Source organism: Bombina bombina, chromosome 1 (assembly GCF_027579735.1).
Source record: "Bombina bombina isolate aBomBom1 chromosome 1, aBomBom1.pri, whole genome shotgun sequence".
NCBI lineage: Eukaryota > Metazoa > Chordata > Amphibia > Anura > Bombinatoridae > Bombina > Bombina bombina.
Genome location: NC_069499.1, coordinates 930,580,190 through 930,597,054, shown reverse-complemented (window position 1 = coordinate 930,597,054; position 16,865 = coordinate 930,580,190). Strand labels below are relative to the sequence as shown.

At 37.9% G+C, this 16,865-nt stretch overlaps 1 protein-coding gene across 1 annotated transcript in view; it reads right to left on the bottom strand.

Annotated features, from left to right (window-relative positions):
• The window catches only part of LOC128646797 (interferon regulatory factor 4), a 141,719-nt gene extending 126,141 nt beyond the window's left edge, over nt 1–15,578 (bottom strand). The window contains exons 1-5 of the mRNA XM_053699640.1: nt 15,366–15,578; nt 15,088–15,279; nt 14,384–14,576; nt 14,077–14,234; nt 8,793–8,886 (exon numbers count right to left, since the gene is read on the bottom strand). Coding sequence (XP_053555615.1) covers nt 8,793–8,886; nt 14,077–14,234; nt 14,384–14,576; nt 15,088–15,276 — 634 coding nt within the window. The 5' untranslated portion in view covers nt 15,277–15,279; nt 15,366–15,578. The remainder of the gene's footprint in view (nt 1–8,792; nt 8,887–14,076; nt 14,235–14,383; nt 14,577–15,087; nt 15,280–15,365) is intronic.
• Nucleotides 15,579–16,865: the final 1,287 nt, after the last annotated feature.

Here is a 16,865-nt window from a genome sequence, read left to right as displayed (position 1 = left end):
ATCCTCTTTGAGCTATTTTATAAACTACTCACAAGATGGCACTGGGTCCCGAGTAGGCTGGGCAGATTCTCTCCCACCACGTCGGACCAGTGCTGGAGGGGATGTGGTGAAAAGAGAGACGACATCCATATTTGGTGGAGTTGTCCAGAAATTTGTAAACTATGGACCAAGGTCTTTACCCTGTGTGGACACCTCTCCCTTCCGACAGACCGGGGCCCTGATACCTGCTTACTACACTTGAATATCCCTAAACTCCCTAAACCACAGAAACACCTCTATATCTATCTTCTGATGTCCACCAAACTTGCTATCGCAAGACAGGGGAAACAGCAGAGTGATCCTACATTAGGAAAGGTAATTTAAATCATCTCTAACATAAAGAAAATGGAGGAAGCAGTATATCTAAACAGAGGAATCTTAGACCTCCACACTGATATTTGGTCCCCATGGGATGCACTCCCACACAATTTTAGCTTTTAGAGTAGGACCATGAACGACCTCCTGCTAACCCCTCCCTTCCCTCCCCTATACTTTTCTATCTCCTCCTCTTTTTCTTTTCTTTCTCTTTTTTCTTGTATTCTCTTTCTCTTCTATTCCTTCTCTATGAAGACTATAAGAAGAGATAAAAAATTGAATTTTTCTATTTATTGGTATATATTGATGTGGACTTGTTGCACTATTCTGTTCTCACTATTATGTATTTTCCTGGAGCTATACTTTGCAGCTCCTATAGGTTGTTACTGGACATTCTAAGCTAACGTGATATGGACAGAGACTATTTGCAGTATTTATTAAAGGATGTTCAGTAACCAATGTTATTTGTGTTAAAAACTGAATTGAAAAGCGAGGTTTACAACAATTAGCTGACCTCTCTCGAGGGGCCAGCGAGAAATTATAAGTAAGATGTTACTTACTCTGTTTTCTGATTATTTTGTAATATGGATAAAAGTACCTAAATATGTCTTACTATCGCACTGTTGTTTATAATTGTAACCTCAATATTTTTGCTGGTGGTGTGGGTGTGTATGTGTGTGTGTATATATATATATACACACATATACAGGTATATATATTTTATTTTATTATTGCACTTTGCTTTATTGCGCTTCATGCACTTCACAGATATTGCTCTTTTTACAAATTGAAGGTTTGTGGCAACGCTGTGTCAAGCAAGTCTATCAGCACCATTTTTCCAACATATAAACACCTGAATACACATATATACACCTACATACACACACCACCAGCGAAAAGATTATGATTCACTAAAGGCTCAGATGATGGTTAGTATTTTTTAGCAGTAAAGTATTTTTTTAATTAAGGTATGTACCTTTTTTTTAGACATAATGCTAGTGCACACTTAATAGACTATAGTATAGTATAAACATACGTTTTATATGCACTGGGAAACAAAAACATTAGTGTGAGTCACTTTATTGCTATATTCGCTTTATTGTGGTGGTCTGGAACTAAACCCGCAATATTTCTGAGGCACGCCTGTATGTTTTTATATATATATATATATATATATATATATATATGTGTGTGTATACATGTTTATTTATGTGTGTATATATGTTGGAAACAACAACAACAAAAAAACATAAACAATTATTTTCTCTGTATGAGAAGCGTGAAGAAGATTTCTGACATGTTCCTATCTTACTCCAAGAGGCAGATTGTCCAGAATATGTCACCATGAGAGAAATATACTGATGTTTAAATATTATACAACATAAACGTCAGTTTACTTTTACACTATCTATACTATAATTACGTTTGTAACGCATCCGTCGCCAGTTGCGCACACATCTTTAAAGGAATGTTGGCTGCGCAAGGCAGCCAAAAGAATGTTGGCTGTGCGCGCAGCCAAAAGAATCCACCTGGATGCAGCAAAGCTGCATCCATGTGGATTCTGAAAATGGCAGGGTGGTGGATTCTTTCACCACCCTGCCATTTTCGGAATCCACCTGGATGCAGCGTAGGCAAACCCGAAGCCATAAAAATAAAACACGCAACCGCCTGCACGAAATAACTAAAAAACACGCAACCGCCCGCAAGAAATAAAAATAAAAACACGTAACCGCCCGCACAGAGTATAACAAAAAAAACTAACCTCCAGCACGAAGTATTAACAAACACCTAAACCGTTAACTCCCACATCGCAAAACAATAAAGTAATTAACCCCTAATCCGCATATAACATAACCACCCACATTGCAATAAACCTAATTAACCTATTAACCCCTAAACCGCAAAACCCCCACATCGCAATAAACCTATTTAACCTATTAACTCTTAAACCACCAACCCCCCACATCGTAATAAACCTAATGAACCTATTAACCCCTAAACCGCCAAATACCCACATCGCAATCAACCTAATTAACCTATTAACCTTTAAAACCGCCAAACCCCCCACAACACAAATAACTAATTTAATTACTAACCCCCCTAACCTAAAACCCCCTAAATTAACCCCAATTACAACTAAATTACAGTAAAAATAAAAAAACTAACATTAAATTACAAAAAATAAAAAAGTCTAACATTACAGAAAAAAATAAACAAAATTATCAAAGATAAAAATCTTTATACCTAATCCCTATGAAAATAAAAAAGCCCCCCAAAATAAAAACACCCCCTAATCTAAACTACCAATAGACCTTAAAAGGCCCTTTTGTAGGGCATTGCCCTAAGTTAAACAGCTCTTTTACCTCTAAAAATACTAAGAATACTAAGTCCTCACCTAACAGTAAACTCCCCCCACCCACTAAATTCCCCAAAATAAAAAAACTAACACTAAAAACAACTAAACTATCCATTGCCCCTAAAAGGGGATGTGTATGGGCATTGCCCAAAAAAAGGCATTCAGCTCTTTTTCAAGCCCCAAAAAACCCTAATCTAATAAAGCGGCGTGGAGGCTCCTCTGCATGCGATCGTCCGTCACACACTGAAGATTGAATGCAAGGTACCCCATATTTATTGGGGTTCCTTGCATTCCTATTGGCCTATAAATTTTAACAGCCAATAGGGTTTCAGTAGCTCTAACCTTATTGGCTGATTTCAAAATTATAGCCAATAGGAATACAAGGTACCCCAAATTGATTGCGGTACCTTGCATTCAATCTTTAGTGTACGACTGACATCAGATGAAGAGGGGCCTCCATGCCGCTGAGGACTGCCGCCGAGGACCGCCGCCAAGGATCCACGCTTCGGGGAAGACAGCTCCGTACCTCCGCTCCGCACCGCCTGAAAAATTACATTCTCCTCCGGACTTCAGGAATGGTGAGTACATATTTGGGGCTTAGTGTTTAGGTATTTAATGGGCTGGAAAAGAGCTGGTTGCCCTTTTAAGGGCAGTAAAAGAGCTGAATGCCCATACAAATGCCCCTTTAGGGGCAATGGGTAGTTTAATAAGTTTTTTAGGCCTAGATTTAGAGTTGGGCGGTAGCCGTCAAAACCAGCGTTAGAGGCTCCTAACGCTGGTTTTTACCGCCCTCTGGTATTTGGAGCCAGTCATTAAAGGGTCTAACGCTCACTTTCCAGCCGCGACTTTTCCATACCGCAGATCCCCTTATGTCAATTGCGTATCCTATCTTTTCAATGGGATCTTTCTAACGCTGGTATTTAGAGTCTTGGCTGAAGTGAGCGTGAACTCCAGCCGCAGAAAAAAGTCAGTAGTTAAGAGCTTTCTGGGCTAACGCCGGTTTATAAAGCTCTTAACTACTGTGCTCTAAAGTACACTAACACCCATAAACTACCTATGTACCCCTAAACAGAGGTCCCCCCACATCGCCGCCACTCTATTAAATTTTTTAACCCATAATCTGCCGCTCCATACACCGCCGCCAGCTAAATTATCCCTATGTACCCCTAATCTGCTGCCCCTAATACCGCCGACCCCTATATTATATTTATTAACCCCTAATCTGCCCCCCACAATGTCACCTCCACCTGCCTACACTTATTAACCCCTAATCTGCCGACCGGACCGCGCCACTATTATAATAAAGTTATCAACCCCTAATCCGCCTCACTCCCGCCTCAATAACCCTATAATAAATAGTATTAACCCCTAATCTGCCCTCCCTAACATCGCCGACACCTAACTTAAATTATTAACCCCTAATCTGCCGACAGAATCTCGCCGCTACTGTAATAAATGGATTAACCCCTAAAGCTAAGTCTAACCCTAACACTAACACCCCTCAAAGTTAAATATAATTTTTATCTAACGAAATAAATTAACTCTTATTAAATAAATTATTCCTATTTAAAGCTAAATACTTACCTGTAAAATAAACCCTAATATAGCTACAATATAAATTATAATTACATTGTAGCTATTTTAGGATTAATATTTATTTTACAGGCAACTTTGTATTTATTTTAACCAGGTACAATAGCTATTAAATAGTTAAGAACTATTTAATAGCTAAAATAGTTAAAATAATTACAAAATTACCTGTAAAATAAATCCTAACCTAAGTTACAATTAAACCTAACACTACACTATCAATAAATTAATTAAATACAATACCTACAATTATCTACAATTAAACCTAACACTACACTATCAATAAATTAATTAAATACAATACCTACAATTATCTACAATTAAACCTAACACTACCAATAAATTAATTAAATAAAATACCTACAAATAAATACAATTAAATAAACTAACTAAAGTACAAAAAATAAAAAAATATTTACAAACATTAGAAAAATATTACAACAATTTTAAACTAATTACACCTACTCTAAGCCCCCTAATAAAATAACAAAGCCCCCCAAAATAATAAAATGCCCTACCCTATTCTAAATTAAAAAAGTTCAAAGCTCTTTTACCTTACCAGCCCTGAAAAGGGCCATTTGCCGGGGCATGCCCCAAAGAATTCAGCTCTTTTGCCTGTAAAAAAAAACATACAATACCCCCCCCCCAACATTACAACCCACCACCCACATACCCCTAATCTAACCCAAACCCCCCTTAAATAAACCTAACACTAAGCCCCTGAAGATCTCCCTACCTTGTCTTCACCTCACCGGGTCCCGATCTGTCCAGAAGAGGGTCCGAAGTCTTGATCCAAGCCCAAGCGGGGGGCTGAAGAGTGACGTCCATCCTCGGGCTGAAGTCTGGATCCAAGCGGCGGCTGAAGAAATCCATCATCGGGCTGAAGTCGGAAGTCCATCATCGGGATGAAGTCTTCTATCAAGCCGCATCTTCAATCTTCTTTCTTCCAGAGCGGAGCCATCTTCTTCCCAGCCGACGCGGATCCAACCTCTTCAAGCGACGCCTACTAGCCGAATGACGGTTCCTTTAAATGACGTCATCCAAGATGGCGTCCCTCGAATTCCGATTGGCTGATAGGATTCTATCAGCCAATCGGAATTAAGGAACCGTCAGCCAATTTAATTAAAGGAACCGTCATTCGGCTAGTAGGCGTCGCTTGAAGAGGTTGGATCCGCGTCGGCTGGGAAGAAGATGGCTCCGCTCCGCTCCGGAAGAAAGAAGATTGAAGATGCGGCTTGATAGAAGACTTCATCCCGATGATGGACTTCCGACTTCAGCCCGATGATGGATTTCTTCAGCTGCCGCTTGGATCCAGACTTCATCCCAAGGATGTACATCACTCTTCAGCCCCCCGCTTGGGCTTGGATCAAGACTTCGGACCCTCTTCTGGACAGATCGGGACCCGGTGAGGTGAAGACAAGGTAGGGAGATCTTCAGGGGCTTAGTGTTAGGTTTATTTAAGGGGGGTTTGGGTTAGATTAGGGGAATGTGGGTGGTGGGTTGTAATGTTGGGGGGGGGGTATTGTATGTTTTTTTTACAGGCAAAAGACCTGAATTCTTTGGGGCATGCCCCGCAAATGGCCCTTTTCAGGGCTGGTAAGGTAAAAGAGCTTTGAACTGTTTTAATTTAGAATAGGGTAGGGCATTTTTTTATTTTGGGGGGCTTTGTTATTTTTTAGGGGGCTTAGAGTAGGTGTAATTAGTTTAAAATTGTTGTAATATTTTTCTAATGTTTGTAAATATTTTTTTATTTTTTGTAACTTAGTTCTTTTTTATTTTTTGTACTTTAGTTAGTTTATTTAATTGTATTTAATTGTAGGTATTTGATGTAATTAATTTATTGATAGTGTAGAGTTAGGTTTAATTGTAGATAATTGTAGGTATTGTATTTAATTAATTTATTGATAGTGTAGTGTTAGATTTAATTGTAACTTAGGTTAGGATTTATTTTACAGGTAATTTTGTAATTATTTTAACTATTTTAGCTATTAAATAGTTCTTAACTATTTAATAGCTATTGTACCTGGTTAAAATAAATACAAAGTTGCCTGTAAAATAAATATTAATCCTAAAATAGCTACAATATAATTATAATTTATATTGTAGCTATATTAGGGTTTATTTTACAGGTAAGTATTTAGCTTTAAATAGGAATAATTTATTTAATAAGAGTTAATTTATTTTGTTAGATAAAAATTATATTTAACTTAGGGGGGTGTTAGTGTTAGGGTTAGACTTAGCTTTAGGGGTTAATCCATTTATTACAGTAGCGGCGAGATTCTGTCGGCAGATTAGGGGTTAATAATTGAAGTTAGGTGTCGGCGATGTTAGGGAGGGCAGATTAGGGGTTAATACTATTTATTATAGGGTTATTGAGGCGGGAGTGAGGCGGATTAGGGGTTAATAACTTTATTATAGTAGCGGTGCGGTCCGCTCGGCAGATTAGGGGTTAATAAGTGTAGGCAGGTGGAGGCGACGTTGTGGGGGGCAGATTAGGGGTTAATAAATATAATATAGGGGTCGGCGGTGTTAGGGGCAGCAGATTAGGGGTACATAGGGATAATGTAGGTAGCAGCGGTTTACGGAGCGGCAGATTAGGGGTTAAAAATAATATGCAGGTGTCAGCGATAGCGGGGCGGCAGATTAGGGGTTAGTAAGTGTAAGGTTAGGGGTGTTTAGACTCGGGGTTCATGTTAGGGTGTTAGGTGCAGATTTAGGAAGTGTTTCCCCATAGAAAACAATGGGGCTGCGTTAGGAGCTGAACGCTGCTTTTTTGCAGGTGTTAGGTTTTTTTTCAGCTCAAACTGCCCCATTGTTTTCTATGGGGGAATCGTGCACGAGCACGTTTTTGAAGCTGGCCGCGTCTGTAAGCACCGCTGGTATCGAGAGTTGCAGTGGCGGTAAATTATGCTCTACGCTCCCTTTTTGGAGCCTAACGCACTGAAAACCCAGCCATTCTGTGAACTCTAAATACCAGCGGTATTTAAAAGGTGCGGGGGGAAAAAGCACGCGTAGCTAGCGCACCCCTTTGGCCGCCAAACTCTAAATCTAGCCGTTAGTGTTAGTTTTTTTTATTTTGGGGGGTTTGGTGGGTGGGGTTTTTTTTACTGTTAGGGGGTAACTGGTAATTTGTTTAGGTAAAAGAGCTGTTTAACTTAGGGCAATGCCCTACAAAAGCCCCTTTTAAGGGCTATTGGTAGTTTAGTACTAGATTAGGGGGTGTTTTTATTGGGGGGGTTATTTTTATAGGGGTATTAGTTTAGGTTTCAATTTTTTATTTTGGCTAGCTTTGTTTATTTTGTTCTGTAATTTTACATTTTTATTTTTTTTTAATTTTAGCTTTGGGGTTGTAGTTTTTTTTTAAAAAAACACTGCCCTCTGGGCAGGCTTATCGCCTAGTGCTATAAATAAAAGGCAGTTGTATGAGATTATGGTTAATGTAATTTGAATGTACTGTAAAGTGATGGTAAACTTAATATGTTTTAAGATCAAGTCCAGGATCTAAGCAATATTTTACAGGGACTTTAATTTATCACTTTTAATTAGGATGCGTTGTAACTTACTTAATCTAGCAGTGCCATTCTTATACCCAGTGCTCCGGTTGCCCACTTAAAAACTCATATTTTTTGTGAGCTAACGGTTTGAACTATTCTCCAATCTGCGCTCTGGCTACAAAAAAAGTGACATATGGCTAGAGTGCAATTGGAGAATATTTCAAACCGCTAGCTCACAAAAATATAAATGTTAGAGTTGACGGGAGGAGCGCGGATATTTGAATGTCACGCCTAGATTAAAAAGTAAGTTACAGCGCATCTTCATTAGAAGTGATAAATTAAGGTACCTGTAAAATATTGCTCAGATTCCGGACTTGATCTGAAAAACATGTTTTTTTAACTTTAATATATACTTTAATATATACTCACTGTCAGACACGGCATTAGAACACATGCAGCGCAGGGAGTAAGTAGAACAGCAATGGCAGGAAAGTATAAATATATATGTATATGCTTATATACATATATATTTATGTGTTATTATGTGCATATACACACAGTTCCCATAGACCGCAATGTAAAGGCACTCTATCTAACCCCCCACACCCGCTCCCTTTAGATGCCAAAAAATGCTTTTTGCAGTTATTTTATTAAAAAATAAAGATGCTACTATCTTTATTTTTTTATTAAAATATATCTTACTTGATTTTGGGGGAATTTTGTGGACATTTATAAAATTAACCAGAGATCTGATGATCTCTTGTTAATTTTATAAGCGATTATTTCTACCGCAAGCTTGTGGTAGCAACAACCAGCCACTTTTAAAATGCTTGTTTGTGGGTGCGCAATAAATTAGCGCTCCACTTGTAATCTAGCCTTAAATGGTTACTGTGTACATGAAGGCAATGTACTGTACTCAAAAAACTAAAGCAGACGACCACCCTATGAAATTGTGCCAGTTCTCTAGGTAAGTAGGTTGATCTGACTTTAAAACTCACCTTTGTCTGCAGAATTTGAACTTGATTCCATCTTCTTGTGTTTGGGTGGGCTTGGCAAAGTTTCGTGTGGGTGCTCCTTCAACTGATTCACAGCCTGAAATTAAGTTATAAAGTAATAAAAGAAACATTAAGGGCCAGGTTCTGACTGATGCATTAACAGTTACGCACAAGCGATAAGGGGTTTATCGTGGGTGTTTGTGTGCATCAGGCTCACCGCTCGTATTACAAGTTCAAAGTAAATGTGATTGCTTGGGCGCAATCGCAATTTACGCTAGAATGATTACTGCGTCCTCAGAGCTATGGTTCACTGTTTCGTGAAACAAAAAAGTGTCACAAAACACATAAAAAAATAAAATTAAAAAGTACAGTTACACTCATAATTACGGAGCCCCAGAGGTGTCACACAAGATTTTTTTTATCAATCGTGAGCACATTTTGCTAAATCGTGCGCACTATTAACCTATATCGTGCGCACAATTTTAATTGTAAAATTTCAAATACATATTTTTCTGTAATTTCTTTATAAAATATTCTCACATTCTTCTATCTTTTTTAAAGCAGGGAATTTGTTTTTTAATAATACTATGGAAACATCTAATCTGATTTCACTACCTAAAGAAAGAAATGGCAGTGAGAACTGTACACATTTTCATAATACTCTGTGCACAATAGAATCATGAAAGCCTGTGTTATTGTACTCACAATGCTGTACATTGCAAAGCTTATCCAAAATATAGGGATTGGATCCCAAACCAGTATAGCTGCAAAATGTGTTTACATTGAGATATCTGTCTGAGTACAATGTAAAGTTTAAAAGGAGAGTCTACGTCAAACAAATGTTTTATTGTGTAACAAGATAGATAGCGCCTTTACTACCCATTCGCCAGCTTTGTACAACCAACATTGTTATATTAATATAATTTATAAGAACTAAAATCAATAGCATTTTATACGTTTTTCAAAGCAAGACAAAAGCTAGTTAATGTGTACCATATAGATCAGGGTTCTTCAAACCACGGGTCGGGATCCATTACTGGGTCACGACACCATGTGTACTGCGTCGCGACTTGTGTGTGTGTTGTAGGAGTGTGTGTGGTGTATTGTTTGAGATTGTGTGCTGTGCGTGTGTTGTGTATGAGAGTGTGAGGGGTGAGTGTTGTATGAGTGTGTGTGTTGTATGAGAGAGTGTGTGTTATATGAAAGTGTGTGTGTGTGTTATATGAAAGTGTGTGTGTTGTATGAGAGTGTGTGTGTTATATGAAAGTGTGTGTGTTGTATGAGAGTGTGTGTGTTATATGAAAGTGTGTGTGTATGTGTGTTACATGAAAATGTGTGTTGTATGAGAGTGAGTTTGTTTGTGTTGTATGATTGTGTGTGTGTTGTATGAAAGTGTGTGTGTTGTATGAGAGTGTGTGTGTTATATGAAAGTGTGTGTGTATGTGTGTTACATGAAAATGTGTGTTGTATGAGAGTGAGTTTGTTTGTGTTGTATGATTGTGTGTGTGTTGTATGAAAGTGTGTGTGGTATGTGTGTTACATGAAAATGTGTATGAGAGTGAGTTTGTGTTGTATGATTGTGTGTGTGTTGTATGAGTGTATGGTGTGTGCGTTGTATGAGAGTGTGTGTGTGTTATTACGTTTTACAACGCTTTCAAATTTGACTACAATCAGGAATAAAGCATGCACATATTTGAGTCTCTTTGCCAAAAATTGCAGCTATTATGTTGTCTATTTCTTAAGAAATTTTCAGACCAAGTATAAAAATTGGGTCCCAAAAGTATGTGGTATCATGGCACTGGATCTTGGGGGAAAAAGTTTGAAGAACCCTGATATAGATAACACTGAGCTGACTCTCGTTGAATCGTGAGTGATCACTGATTGGCTAAATTCAAGTATGCACACACCTCTGAGATAAGGGGGATTGGTGCAAAGCTTTAGATGCAAGGTAATCAAAGATTATTTAGCATTGTATTGTGAAAGGATAACTATGCTTTGTGAGCATTGCAATACTAAATGTACTGTTTGTCACATAACATAATGCTAACATTGGGCTTTTAGAAATCCATGTGACTAAAGCTGAAGTGCACAGTTACTTACAAAAAAGAAATGATTCACTGGCACTATGTGGGTAATTGGAAGATCACGCATGATTTGTTTGTATGAGTGGAATCAGTGCTGCGGTTATGGTCTCCATTGATTTGGGAGTCCAACTCCATTGCAGTTTATGTTAATGTTTCATTTCTTATACCCTAGTTTAATTTCTGGCAGAGTGAACTGGTGATATAACTAGTATTGACCTATTTTGGATACTATCTTTTTAATTAATGCCGGAATTTAACATTGCACACAAGCGCTATTTTGCGCTCGCCTACGATCCCGCTACCTACCCACACACAGCCAATCACGCACGGGCAGGAGCTGTCAATCTCCCTGGTCGGACAAGGAGAAGAGGGTAGAGAAGCAGCGGTCTCATGGCCGCTGCCTGATAAATCATGACTGTAACCTGCAGTCATATGGAGGAGAAGGGCTTCATAAATCGAGCCCATAGTGATGTCCAGTTCATGAACGATGCAGTAGAATTACATAATTAACAAGTGCATAATAAAAAGACAATGCAATAACACCTACTCTGAATTTCAAATTAGCAGTAGATTTTTTTCTGACAAATTAATTTTTTTCTCTCATTTTCCGGCCCCCTGTATCATGTAACAGACATCAGCCAATCACAGACTAGTATACGTATACCATGTGAGCTTGTGCACATGCTCAGTAGGATTTTGTTCCCTAGAAAGTGTGAATATAAAAAGACTGTGCACAGTTTGATAATGGAAGTGAATTGGAAAGTGTATTAAAACAACATGCTCTGTCTGAATCATAAAAGGTTATTTTGACTTGAGTGTCCCATTTAACTAACTCCTTTGCAATGAAACACTCAGTTAACAGTGCACTGATTCAAATATCAGGTCACAGCAGTTCTCAATAGACCCCTGCCTTTACCCCTAACTGCACCTTAAATTATTCCTTACTATAAATACTCCTCACCATAACTTAACCATAAGGACCCCTGTTAACCCTAACTGCCCCTAAATTAACTCCATTAATATTGCTGTGGAGCACTGGTATAATAGTTATTGTGTTAAAGTAAATTTATTATAATGCTATTTAGGTAAATCATGTGGGCATCACTTCCCTGTGTATGACCATGGATAACCAGTCTTTTGTCAGATATACAACTATAGGCAAATACAGAACAAACGCAGCATACTCTGTTCTATGCACTGGGTTGGAACCCACACAATATTTGCAACATACTCTGTTCTATGCACTGGGTTGGAACCCACACAATATATGCAGCATACTCTGTTCTATGCACTGTGTTGGAACCCACACAATATATGCAACATGCTCTGTTGTATGCACCATGTTGTATGTATTTGCCTTGGTTTTTCATATACAACAAAAGACTGGTTATCCATATGATATGGGTAAGAAATAGATGTAACGCTGCATTGTGTGTCAGGATGAGTCGGACAGTGATTCAGGAGTCAGGAATCGGATCAGTGGAGCATCCGTAATAGGAGAATCTGAGGCTCGTCCTTAATGCATCACGTGCCCAACAAGTGAACTGATAAATTGGTTCATGAACTGGTTCAGTTAAACGAACCATCAGAAATGAACTGATTCATCAAGATGAATCAGACTTCCCATCTCTACTGACACACTGAACTGAACTAAAAATACTAGTAGCTGGTGGGCAAGAGCTCCTCCTCCTGTAGATAGGTCATCAAAACATGACTAGCTAGGGGAGGAGCAGGCTGATCTGTAAGGGGGAGAATTCATGCTTAAAGGGTCAGTATACACCAATATTCATATAACTGCATGTAATAGAGACTAATATAAAGAGGAATATGCACAGATACTGATCTAAAAATCCAGTATAAAACCTTTTTTTAAAACTTAGAAGCTCTAAATTTAGCACTGTTGGGGAAATTAGCTGGAACTCCCAGTGAAAGGGGCTGGGTGCAGATACTCTCCCCCCACTTCCCTGCATATGAAAAAACAGATTAGGCAAACAGGAGCCAGCAGTGGTCTGTAAACGCACGTATACATCTGACACTTTGGGGCTTGTGTAGGAGTCTGAAACCAGCACAATGTTATTACAAAATAAGCAAAACTATACATAATGTCCCTTTAAGGTGGAATAGCATGATTATAATTATTTATAAATCGTGCGCACAATTTAGCAAGACATATGCACGATTTAGCAAAATGTGCTCATAATGTAGTAAAATGTGCTCACGATTTAGCAAAATGTGTGCACGATTTGTAAAAAAAAAAATTTAAACAAAAAATATTGCACAAAAAAGTTATAAGGGCTGAAACATATGAGGTCTCAGGTGTTAGAAAAAAAGGCAGGCAAAGAGCTTTAACATTGAGATACATACAGTATATATATATATGAGGCCAATTTAACAAAGGTCTTGCGGACCTGATCCGAGAGTGCGGACCAGGTCCGCAAGACCTCGCTGAATGCGGTGAGCAATACGCTCTCCATATTCAGTATTGCACCAGCAGCTCACAAGAGCTGCTGGTGCAACGCCGCCCCCTGCAGACTCGTGGCCAATTGGCCGCCAGCAGGGAGGTGTCAATCAACCCAATCGTACTCGATCGGGTTGAATTGCGGCGATTCCTGTCCGCCTCATCAGAGCAGGCGGACAGGGTTATGGAGCAGCATTCTTTAGACCGCTGCTCCATAACTTGTGTTTCTGGCGAGTCTTCAGATTCGCCAGAAACACAGCCCTTCAAGCTCCATTCGGAGCTTGATAGATAGGCCTCTATGTCTAAATGTGTATATGTATGTATAGATATATGTTTATATGTGTGTACATATGTATTTATATGTGTTATTTACAGACCTATATACACATAAATACATATGTATACATATAAAGACATATATAGAAGTGCATTGGAGCCCTTTGCAGTCAAGTAGATGAAAACATTTAAAAGCATGTATATATCTATACCTATATATAATTTTATATATATATATATATATATATATATATATATATATATATATATTCTAAGTTCAGCTTTTTACACACTTCGGGTTAGCGCAAGCGAAAACAGTTTACATTCAACTTGTAACCTACGCGTAAAATACTTACTTCTAGCAGAGTTAGTGCTCGAGCGGGAGCGTTAAATAATGCTCCACTTGTAATCTGGCCCTGAATTGCTTAGCAAAGATAAGCACTTAGTCAGTAGATCTGCAGGTTCTAACCTGAATTAGAGAAGGATTTTGCACGGTCTGCTTTATCTCCCTCTCCATTGGAATCTCTTGAGGCTCCTTCTTAAGTGTTCCTTGAGATTCTTCCTTCCTTGGGGTTCTTTGAGGTTCCTCTAAACAGGGGCTTCTTATCATTTCCCTGGATGATTCCTCTGTAACAAATAAAGTTACTTCTTACAAATTAGTCATTGACAATTGGACTGTTGCTAGCCTCAAACTCTGCAGTCCTAACATTTTGGTTTTAAACTAAATATTTCAGGCAACATTTTATAACCCTGTATATTCTTGAAAGGTTACTTACCATGTCTCGCTTGAGGCTCATTGACAATCCTATACACCTTGTAAGGTTCAGTAAGGTCCAGCGGATTGTTCTTCTCTTGCACCTCCTCAAAATCTGGACTCTTATTGAGGGCACAGCGAAGTCTAGTCTTCCAGACTGAAGGATCAGGCTTTGTTGACCCACCCCGGAACTTTCCCTTATACAATGCCCAGGCCTGAGGAGCAATGCATTCAGTTAGGAGAATTTCTGCTCATGTCTTAACCAAGGTTTATTAATAGAAATCTATGTATTAGGACAAAATGTGGTCCAAAACTATTACAATAAAGTAATACCAGTGTAGTCATAACCTTTTTTTTCCTGAGAAAAAAACTAAAATATTAAACTAAGGTTTAAAAATCTGAAATATCTTCAGAAGCCAGCAAATTCAAATGTGACCCTTTCAGTGAAACTATTAACAGTGCTTTTAAAATAAAGTCTCCTTGTGTACATTATAGTACTGAATGAGACCACAGGAACTTTACATATTCTAAGAGAACAGTTACTAACAGCGCCTTATTTGTTTTGTTTGTCAACCCCCCCCCCCCCATGTAGACTATCCTTATTAAGGCAGTGAGATGGTTAATGAGTGTCTAATTATAGCTTTGTTTGGGCTAATGAATTTCTACACTCGATGGAACTGGACCTGTAAAATCATATAAATGGATGGTTTTGAGGTTATGGGTTACCCTAAAAAGAGCAGCATCCTCTTTCTCACTGTAGTCCTGCTTGGAGGCATGTTTCCATGGGATTCGGAATTGAGTCTTCTCAGGATTGTCCCAGCACAGCCCTGGGTATTTTCCACTTTCAATCTGCTGTATCAGCCAATCTTTGAGCCTCAGTGGCTGAGATCCTGAATTTGTCATCTTCATCTTCATCACCTAGAGAAAAGAATCATCAACAAGACCATGGAACTATCTATCCTTCAATCTAAAGTCTCACTACAATCAGTCTTTTGGATTCTTACTTTAGTCTATCTGTAACCTTATTCCACTACTTCCTGATGCACACTTCAGTCCTTATAAATAAAGACTCATTCTATTTTCTAGAGTAGAACTTCAATGTCTTTATTTCCCTAACTATATGTGTGTCTTGCTGTCATTCTGTATCCCTCACTTTATCTCTGGTCTTCTTTACTCTCTCTTTATTCCTCTGCATTAGATTCTGATCATTTAGAAGAATAGAAAGTGAAACTGATTTTTGGGTGTAAGTTTCAGTTTCTCCTTTCACATTTATTGCTACTGCTGTGTCGCATGCTGTTTACGTATGTTCTAACAATAACACAAATAAAGATACATGATGAGAATATTTTTATTAAAGGGATATGGCGGTCACAAACAGAACTGCTTTGTAACTATAATGGAGTTTATTTTCTTTTGATTAACCGTTATTACTAGAGTTATGTTAATGACAAAAAAAGTCAATTTGTTCATGTTTTTGCAGTAGGAATTAACATTTAAGCACTACATTAAAAAAATAATAAATAATAAATAATCTGCATACTAAGAAATGTTATATAAGCAGTTAAAGGGATATTAAAGTATTTTTATATATACATAAAATATCAGTTAAGTAGTTGCAAAAGACCTACATGCAAAATAAATGAAAATAAAACTTTCACTTTGTTAATGATTTGTAAATTGAAACCCTGGTGAGTATATTTATCTTATCTCTCTTAAAGGGAAATTAAACACATTGAGATGGTAATATGAAATGATAAATTGTATATGTAAAAAAAAACAACTCTACAATATACTTTTCATTATTTATTTTGTTACATTAGCTGTATTGATGGGCTTACCAGAAGTCCCAGTTTGACTGGGATTGCATACCTCCCAACATTTCAAAATTCAAAAGAGGGACACAGCCCCCACCCCCCCACCCCCCCGGCAAAAAAATTGAAATATGGTGGGCGTGGCTTAAAAATCATAAGACCAAAGTAATATAAATAAAATTCTAAATAAAGTCATATATTATAATATACTTAGGCAGCAAATCAAACACAAGCTCAAACCACTGGTATGGCTATGTGAGCTATGTATTTAATTAGCCTTTTCAAAGACATTGCTAAATATTTTTATCTTAATTGGACATTTAATAATAAATTCTTTAAAACTGCTCTCTGCATTCCCCATTAATATTCTAGATTCTGGCCTTTAAAGTCAGCAAAAATGCACAGTAGCACACTACATAGCATACACGTACACATGCAGATACACACACACTACATAGAATACACTTATGCATGCAAATACACACACTACATAGCATACACTTACACATGCAGATACACACACACTACATAGCATACACTTACACATGCAGATACACACACACTACATAGCATACACTTACACATGCAGATACACTCACACTACATAGCATACACTTATACATGCAGATACACACACTACATAGCATACACTTATACATGCAGATACACACACACTACATAGCATACACTTAC